This window comes from Eptesicus fuscus, chromosome 10 (genome assembly GCF_027574615.1).
Source record: "Eptesicus fuscus isolate TK198812 chromosome 10, DD_ASM_mEF_20220401, whole genome shotgun sequence".
NCBI classification, from domain to species: Eukaryota; Metazoa; Chordata; class Mammalia; order Chiroptera; family Vespertilionidae; genus Eptesicus; species Eptesicus fuscus.
The window spans coordinates 44,640,009-44,650,045 of record NC_072482.1 but is presented as its reverse complement, the minus strand read 5'-3'; the positions used below and the strand labels follow the sequence as shown (position 1 = coordinate 44,650,045).

Here is a 10,037-nt window from a genome sequence, read left to right as displayed (position 1 = left end):
CTCTCACAGTCCGGGACCCCTTGCTTCTTACCGCCTGCGCAGGAGAGGCTCCCCCCACCGCCACTGCGCTCGCCAGTCCTGAGCCCGCCTTCTGGGTGAGCAGCACTCCCCCAATGGGAGTGCACTGACCACCAGGGGGCAGCTCCTACATTGAGCATCTGCCCCCCTGGTGGTCAGTGTGCATAATAGCGACCAGTCGTTTCTCCACTCGGTCGGTTTGCATATTAGGGTTTTATTATACAGGATAGGATTTATATATGAATTTGTCAGAGAAAGCAAAATGTTTATTTTTCCTTTATAAAAACTTGAGTGATTGTGTTTTACCAATTCTTTGTTTAAAACAAGGCCAAAATGAGGTACAGAGCTTTCACAAGATCTCCAGATAATTCATATGCCCATTAAATGTTTGAGAAACACTGGTGTAACACAAGGTGCCATCAATAAGGGGGGGGGGGGGGCCAATTCTATCTGGTTTTAATGGACTAATACAGATTCTCAACTGCAGTATATCAATTTGAGCCAGATCATTCTTTGCAGGGTTATCCTGTGTAGTATAGGATGTTTTAGCATCATCTCTGGCCTTTCCCACTAGATACCAGTAGCACTCTCCCCCAAATCCCCTGTTATGACAATTAAAATGTACCTCCAGAATACTGCTAAATGCTGGAGGTAGGGGGAGGAAACAGTCCCCAGCTGAGAACCAATGATATAGTAGGATAGCATTTTTAGGAGAATGTAAGTAGGAAGTTAAAATCTGGAGTGATTGAATACATTTTATCAGAATAATAAATGCATATTCTTTTTAGTATGTAAGTTTTCACATAGTATTAAATATAAAACTGGTTTTATTTTTTTATTAAATTTATTGGAGTGAACTTTTTTTTTTTTTTTTTTTTGGCATCACAATATTAACTGGAGAACTAGGAAAGATCCCATGTTCTACCCCCAGAGACTGCTTTAAAAGATCGGGGAGGGGAGGACTGTTGGAATCTGTTTAATATGTTCCCTAGTTAGGAGTGATTGTCTTATTTGGGTCATCTACTCCCTTCAAAATTATATAGTAATTGGTATTAATAAATGAGTATTCAGCTAAAGCACCTAATAACCTGTCTCTTATCGACTCAGACATGGCTCCAAAAATTGTTCCTACATTCTAGGTAAAAACTATATCCAAAATCCTCTCATTAAAAGACCATTCCAGCAGTCCTCTCTCCTGCATCTATTTTCTTTCTCCCAGATCATTCCCATAAGCATAATAAACATGCCATTAGAAATCTTTTAATCCTGCAATCCCCCTCTAGCTCTTTTGCCCTATTTTTCTGCTTTATAATAACCTTTAAAGCAAAACTCAAGAACTTTCTTCTTTCTCACTTTTTTATTCAGAAAACACTCAAGCTGAAAGAGCAGTCAATAAATAATACACTTAAAGTGAAAAGTTACTGTATCATATTTATTTATATGTTTATATTTATTTCAAAGAACATACATACTGCAGCTTCTAAGAATAAGGTAGTCCTGTATAACTAGAAACTGTTATCTCACTTAAAATAATACTCCCCTAATTTAATTAACATCCAGTCCATACTCACATTTTCCCATTTGCCTCCAAAATGTCTTAGAGCAGGAATGAGTACTATTAAATCAACTGCAAATACTTTATACTCCTGAATAAAGTTATTACATTTACATACTATGTTCAAGAACATTTTATTAATATGAAAATGAGTGATAATGTGAGAAAGATTTCAGTTACAATGTATTTGTGTTACTGGATTCCAAAGTATGCTGAAAGTGTTTTGATATAGGCCTGTTTGGGATTAACAGTCTACTTTCTGGTTAAACATGTGGGGATTATACATTTGTCCTCTAGTGGTATGTAAGGATGACTGGTCTCTCTTAAACTGAATGTGGTCCTTCTGGCTTCATTCATTTGCTTTCTAGCAGCCTCCCCATGTTAGCCTTGCCACGTGGTCAGTCTTCTTTTTGGTAGGTTTTACAAATCCTAGAAGTTCTAGTTCGGAAACAGCTCTAATGAACCGAGCACTGGAGGATATAGTTAAGGAAATTGGCCATGTTGTATTTTGACAAGACATTAAAATATCAATGTTAAAACATTAGTAAACTGAAATATAGTTAAAAATATACTCCTAAATTAAACAACCCTTGAGGGAAACCATTAAATATTAAATGTAATTAGAATCCAGTCAATAAGATATGAGTGGAAAAGTGCTTAATATTTACCTAATTTTTTCCATAGTATGAAAACTCCTGAAAGTACATTAATAACCTTATAAAAATAGAGAATTCAATAATGACAGTTTTGGATATTTTTGGTGAATTTTGGAATATGATCTTGCTATAAGTTTTAAACCAAATATTTTAGATTTGGCTTCATTTTAGATTAAGTTTGGATTAAATATTTAGAGACGTCATTCTGTGATGAGATGATTAATATCAATAAGGTTGGTTGCATCACATCTTTATAAATCTCGAATGTAGATCTTGGAAAATTACAAACATTCTATACATATACTTGGACATTGTAGAGTGGTTTTAAAAGGATACTGAATAATGTCATTCCTTTCTTCTGAGGTTATAGAATTGGCATCCGTTTTTTCAGCAGCTGTCACAACTGTTGCAAAAGCCTTTTGAGAGAGAAGACCGAAGAAAATAAAAATCTCTACTGTTGCCAAACATCTTTAATTGCCCTTGATGGCTCTGTATGAAGCCAGGTCAAGCATTGCTGCTGCTAAAACTATACTGATACTTTAAATCAAGTACACATTAAAGGATAACAGAGTGGTTCCTGCATAATGTTATTTCAGAGAAGAAATGTGCAGAGAAAAATTACTAGTCAGAGTTGAAAAGGGATGCACTGAATCCTATACTCCCAACCTCCATTACCCCAGCAAAATGCCTGTTTTTCTGGGGAGCAGCCAATTATGAATATTTTTAAACGGCAACAACAGATCTATAAAACAGGGCCTTCAACAGTTAACTTTGTACTATTCTGAGGAGGGAAGGAATAGTTAAAATAAGAACAACAGTTGTCCATGGCCTCGCCAACTATTCCTTGTGCTTCCTGATTGCTAGTGTTATTCCAATGTGTTTTGTTTTTTTTTTCTTTTCGTTTGTGCTATAAGGGAAATGGTAGTTAATATACTTTTTTATTTTATGGAATAACAAAACTGATCTAAACTGCTCAGCTTATGCTTACTGTTAAATTGGGTTTGATCAGAGTGCAGGGGATTGGGAATGGAACTGCTGAACAGTAATCTGCTATTTTGGAGAATTTCTGAAGCATGAGGTGATTTATGCTTTTCAAAAAAGACATTAAGAAAAACAACATCCCAGGAAAGTGTCATGGGTAATGTACAAATACAGTTTGCTCTTCTCCCTCCACTTACCTCTGACCAGTCCACAAGGTTGATGAGCCTGCTGCACTCGAGGTGCAGTTTATATGCTATGCAGATGTCTGGGGCGACATTTGGAATGCAGCCTTCTTCACTTTTCAGTGCTTCATTCTAAAAATAACAGTAAACTAAGATGATTACCTTTCAGAAATGATTAGGTACAAAATCAGACAATAAAACCCCTGACCGAAATTTAGTAAATCGGCAAGTGAAGTATAATTTCCTTTTATTTAGTGAGTTGCATTTACTCTCCAACAGTTAACTGCTTGTTTAGGATTAAGTCTTGGTCATAATCCTGGTCACTAAAGAAAACTCCCAGGATCAGAAGACAAGCATATTTTTCATTTTGTTTTTTTCTCATTTTAATAATACATTACTAATTTCTGAGAACCTAATGCATTTCTGGTTTCCATGAAAAGTTTATGGAATTCTTTGTGGGTTTTCAACACAATGCTACTTCCAACATTTGAAATTACTTGAATTCTAGCAATTACTATACTGTATTAATACCAACTCACTACTATCAAGTCTGTAATCCCAAAGGCTTGTCAACACTGCAGATCCTAACCCTTATAAAAATCGTGAGTGTTTTTCAATTTATTTGAAATCCATGGCTCTTACTTAAAAACAATCTTTCTCACACATTCACTTACACATGGAATTTATAATATACTAGAGGCCCAGTGCACGAGATTCATGCACTGGAGTGTAGGGGGTATGTCCCTCAGCCTGGCCTGCGCCTTCTTGCAGTCTGGGACCCCTCGCTCCTTACCACCACCTCTACGCTCGCCAGCTGTGAGCCCGGCTTGCTGTTCCTTAGCGCTGCCTCAAAGGTCGGAGAGGTTCCGCCACCGCTGCTGCACTCGCCAGCCCTGAGCCCGGCTTCTGGCTGAGCAGCCTCCCCCTGTGGGAGCGCACTGACCACCAGGGGGGCAGCTCCTGCATTAAGCATCTGCCCCCTGGTGGTCAGTGAGCATCATAGTAACCAGTCGTTCCGCTGTTCAGTCGATTTGCATATTACGCTTTTATTATATAGGAAGGATACTCCCAAAGACTGCTAAAATCACACCAGTTCTTTTCTGTGACCTACCACTAGCCAGAATTATTTTGTAAGAGACAATGTGAGCTTTATATAAAAATGACTTGATATTTTGTGTTGTGAATATGAAATTACTCAAGTTCCCCACTACCCACCATCACTGAAGACCACTGATTTATATCTTCCCACTCAAGATTTCTCTTGTAATGCTTAGCATGCCTGTGTGCCACTTTGGAATAGGAAACTAGTACATAGGACACTGCATAGGTTTCATGGAGTCACTTCTTAGGTGTCCTTTGTGGTAAGATTTCTACATGTAAACTGAGTGACAACTTAGTAACTAATAAATTAACTTAACCCTTTGCACTCACTTGCTTTTTTCTCGATTCCTTTATTCTAATGCTAACCGTGTCGAGTCACACTCGACATCTGAGTGCAAAAGGTTAATATTATCTTATTAAAAAACTACCAACAAACTTTTTAATATATGTATATAACTTATTGCAATATAGTTTACTAAAATGTTTAAAGTGACTACTTTACCTCACTATAAGAAAGTTTTTAAGATCCTGATCTGTCTCGTACTCTCAGTATAAACAACTTTGTAGAACTATCAAATGTGCCTCGTTTTAGGAGTCTATTCCTGGCAGATTCTGGCCATCTGGAGATGCTCTCTCAGAATAGATCGTTCCTTGGTTTAAAATCCAAGATGAAATCCCAGAGCATTTCTAAGTAATTTTAGTAGGCCATACAGTTTGAGCCCTTTTTTTGCTGTTCTTGTAGGAAACATTTATTTCACAAGAGTAGTAGCATTTTACTCAAGTTTTGGTATCTATCTTCTGATTTTATCACACGAAGGGGAAGACATTTACAATGATCCAATGTTGGCAGCATTAGTTGACTTGATTATTTTCACTGGCTTAGAAAACACGCTCTGAAGTCTAAAGGATTTTTAAAGGTATCTGAAAGAGGTGCCAATTCTGAGCTGCCAACTAACGCCCTGGTCACTAGGAACTGTATATTTGTTTTTGTGATAAACAATGCCTGGGGTCTGACCCAAACTGTCAGAGAAGTGAATGTGCTCCTTACCTTGAGATAGTAATAGGGGTTGTTGAGTGCAGTGTGGAGGGCCAAGCGCGGAGCCGCATTGAGGTGCTCGTGAAGGGTGTGAGCGGCGGTGAAGTACACCACCTCGTGCAGAGGCTGTGTCTCGGGAGGCAGAAGGTATTCTCTGAAACAGCCCAAGTCAGCTATCAGCATTTAGATAAGCACAGGTTTAATTTCAATGTAACATTTTTGTGAATCGGGGAAGACGGAGCAATTTGCTTAATGGGCAAAATCAACAACAACCAAAAACAAACAAATGAAACAAACCCAAAAATCAAATTCAGTGCAGGTTCACAAAGAATTGTACCTATTCCATTATTTTTTAAAACTTCCAGAACTCTTCAGAGCACAAGGAACTATATTTGTTCTTATTTAAACCTTTAAGAACAAATGTACATAAATTACATTTCTGCTGTAAACCTTCAAAGTACAATTTCTTAAAGTATTTATACTTTCTTAAATTGTTTAGAAAACCAAGATATCCACATTCCTGCCAGAGCAAACACTTAATCTTGCAAATATTAAACAGGCTTGTGCCTGGAATTAAGAGTTTACAAAATTCTTTTTGGATCACAAAAAGTGTTTTAATTGCTATCTCTCAGAAATGGTACCTTGAAAGTTATTTATGTTAGAATTACTTTTTACTTTAGAAGGCAGAAAAGGCTAAATGTTATCTTCGGGGCATTGAAAAACAAGCAAATTTAAAAAGTGTAATGAGATTTTTCTCTTATGAGCTAGATGATAAACAATTAAATCTAAACTTAAAAAATGAAGCATTAAAAAATTCAGTTTGAGTCAATGTGGCTCAGTTGGTTGGAACATTGTCCCATGCACCAAAATGTTGTGGGTTTGTCCTTCAATTGCAGGGCGTACAGGAGGCAACAAATAAATGTTCCTCTCTCACATCGATGTTTCTCTCCCTGTCCCTCTCTCTCTAAAATAATTTCTTTAAAATTCAGTTTGAATGTATAATGAGCCCATCAACTGGTCTCAACCATGATAGTGACATAGGTCTTTGGTGGCCTAGAGGGTAACAAATTGGAAGCTTTGGTATACACTACCCAAAGATAGAGTAATAAGTCACTAATTCAGTGAACTTACATGCCTTCAGAAAGATTCCTGGGGCTTAGTCCAGTCCTAGCCTTGAAGTATTTTGGCCACATGACAGATTGTAACAGCTCCTTTTCCCATGTGTGCAAGCAGCACATTTACCTCAGCCCAGTTACCAGGGAAATCATCCTCTTCTTCCCGGCTTTCTCCCTCCTGCAGAGGATACCATTCCCCAGAAAATCCCACTATCCCTGCTCACCAGTGTGTCAGTGGAGGAAGAGAAAGTGAAGAGGGTATTAACCATCACTCCCCAGTATCTCCTTCCTTCCTGTCTCAAAAGCCCCTGCCCCCAGCTCAGTCCACTTCTGTAAACATCTGCAGTCAATCAGAATAAAAGCCAATTGCAAAGAGTATGATTTATAACGATCTAAGGACCAGCAGTCTGTACCTCAAGTACTGCTAACATCTTACTCAAGATTAAGTTAATTTAGCTGTAGCCCCAGGAATGGTTTCTGTGATGCTGAATGCCACCCTGGATGGCTTGTTACTCATTTATAATTTCTGACCATAAACTCTTCCTACACCAACCTCAGGCTGTTTCTACCCAATCATTAAAGACTCTACTGACGTCCCTGCTATGTAATAAGGACTGGAAGTTTAACAAGGCAACCAGATAGAGTCAATTTCAGAAAAGAATTATTGTCTAACATTTGTAATCCTCTCCCTTTTCAACATCTTTATATTTAATGTTTAGATTTCCTAAAGGAAAAAGTCTTGTTTAATATCCTCAAAGTATCTCCAACAGAGGTAATATATTTGCTTATATTTTGTTTCCACTGGGCTACATTAAGTGAACAACTATAAACCTGGAGATTGGCACAGAAATATTCCTCTGCAACTTACTTGCTGTGAGAAGAAATATGCAATTAGTCGGACACTACAGCATCTACCATGCTCATTTTGGATTCAGATCAGAGAGGTGTTTTTAAGGGAACTGGTAGAACCATTTGGTATCAAGGGCTAAAAAGTTGAAGCTTGTATTTTGGTGAAAACTATAACTTAGTCTCTGCTCTCAATAGTCTCAATAAGGCTCATGATACACTGGGAACCCTGCCTTTTGGAGCCTACTGCTTATATTTATCTTTTTTCCCCCCAAGCAATATTTAACTGGACAATTTCCACAAACTACATATGAAGTTTCTAACTATCACAATTCAGTGAAGTACAAAACATTAAGTAACAGGCTGTGGGAAGAGAAGGCAGCACCAATGGTAGCACCTTCCAATCTTGGTTGGCCTAGGGGTAGGGAGTGTGGACGGTTTCTTTTTAGAGACCCTCATTTCAATGTACAAAAGAATTACTGACTGATATAAAATTGAATTGAGAACAAAAGTAGACTAAAAAGCAAATACTACTCTACTTTGGGGTGGAAATGGGAGAAAAGAATGAGTCCTTCAGAGTAGGAGGGGAGACAGTTGGGGGAAGGTTCTGTGGCTGTGACCCCAGGTGGCCACTCAACGCTGTTTCACTTTTACTTTCGGTGGTTGCAGGAAGGTCCGATTTTTCTTCTTTCTTCCCCTTGGTATATTCTTCAAAGTTTGCCAAATGTCCACAAGGCCACCTTGACTTTCCTCAAACTTTTTCTAGCCACTCCCTTTCCCATTTGGCTTTTTGAACTTCAATCTCTTCCTTTGTCACTTCCTTTCAAGCATTTCTTCAGCTTCTCTCTTCCTTTTAATTTCCAGCTCAGCAAAGTTTCACGGTCTGTTAGTATATCACTTGTTCGAACAGCTCTAGATCACCTTCCTCCACATTTCTCCAGAACTCCAAGCTCTTTTCGAACATCTGTAATGTGACTGATCCTTGGTGACAGTATGGAGAAATGAAGAGGGCCTTTTGACAGATGTTATCATACGGGGCCGGGGACTTGCCATAGTCAGCCTCTCACTGGGCTTTAGCTGCCACATGATTTCTCGGGTCCCTCTTAGCTCTAATATGCTACAAATCCTAATCTCTTTCCTCCTGGGAGAGTCAATCTTGGTAAAGAAAGTCAACCCTAGTAAGGAAAATTTTGTGATTTCACAACATATTTCAATCATGTTCAGTTTTATTTTAGTAACTACTCAGAAAGGTAAAAGGTCAGACATATTAGAGAAATGGTTATCTGGTTTCAGAGCCTACAATTTGGAATTTGTGAGAACTCAAAAAGGAACCTGATATTCAGCTTAGAAATTATGCTACAATTCATCGCAAAATTATTTTTAGTATCTGCAATGGTCACAACCTGGTAAAAGGGAAGAGCCAGCAGGGCAAGATTAACTCTACGAGTTCTATAAGGTCATTTCTGGCTTGTAGGTCAGTTCAACATTGCATTGCATCACTTTTATATGACACATTTCTTTCACTGTAAACTGCCTTTGTCATACTTGGTTGATCATTTGGACCTCTTTCATGACATTAGTAATTTCTCCCCAATGACTAGGAACAATGACTCTGTCCCCACATTGTCCTAGAAAATGGAACTTTTCACTTTCAAGAAGGTCAGGTAATTTATCAGAAAACCACTCTTTGTCTTCAATAACTGAGCTGCTATATTTTTAGTACTTGATTCTATTCAGTGTCTAGCTGGCTGTTGAGTTAGACTGCCATTAAAATATAATCAGCAATGATAAATAACAGTTTGTTTTCCTACTCTTTAACTATGAAGTCATTTTCTTTTTCTCACTTGCCTTGTTTTTCTATAGCAATGATCTGGGTTTCCCAAAAAGGAATAATTTTTTAAAAACAGGCAAGACTGGTAGACTTCTAAGTTTACTATGAATTTAGTGCTGATAATGGGTTGCACAGGTATTCTCTAGAATACAAGTCCTTTCTTTACTCGGGATAAATAGGACATTACGGCTATTCTGCTCTGGGGCTTGGCCCAGGTCCAGCATACTCTTAGCAGAGATAGAGAAAGAATAAAGTGTAATGCAAATACTGTATTATTAGGGGAAAAACGCTTTCTGTTTCCATCACCACCCCCTCCTATCCCAGCCTAATGAATTAGATCAAATTTAAACCTGTATTTTTGAACTGGCTGTAAAAGAATGCACTAAGTCATTTTGTTTACACATCTTCATAAGGATGGAAAGAGGATCAAAATTACAATTCTTAGCTGGAAGGAGGAACCTGAAAAGCATAAAGCCTAATGTAGGGGGAAGTGTCCAAAAATGGGTATGGACGCTATCACATCAGTGCTATTTGGGAAAATAGCCAGATTTTTAGCTCTTAAGAGCAACCACTTACCTCACCAGACTGTCAATGAAGTTCACAACTTTTTCTCTCAGAACTTCAAACTTGGTCTGTTTCTTTCCTGTTCTTCTTAACTCCTTCATTTCCAATAATGACTGTGGATGGCAAGAACATAGCTTTACTGGTGATTCGGA

At 38.0% G+C, this 10,037-nt stretch overlaps 1 protein-coding gene across 2 annotated transcripts in view; it reads right to left on the bottom strand.

Moving 5' to 3' along the window:
• Positions 1–1,429: 1,429 nt before the first annotated feature.
• ORC3 (origin recognition complex subunit 3) overlaps positions 1,430–10,037 on the bottom strand; it is a 62,235-nt gene continuing 53,627 nt past the window's right edge. For both annotated transcript variants that reach the window (XM_008147216.3, XM_008147293.3), the window contains exons 16-20: positions 9,898–9,998; positions 5,542–5,683; positions 3,408–3,524; positions 2,566–2,645; positions 1,430–2,043 (exon numbers count right to left, since the gene is read on the bottom strand). In XM_008147216.3, the coding sequence (XP_008145438.1) occupies positions 1,938–2,043; positions 2,566–2,645; positions 3,408–3,524; positions 5,542–5,683; positions 9,898–9,998 (546 nt within the window). In that variant the 3' untranslated portion in view covers positions 1,430–1,937. The remainder of the gene's footprint in view (positions 2,044–2,565; positions 2,646–3,407; positions 3,525–5,541; positions 5,684–9,897; positions 9,999–10,037) is intronic.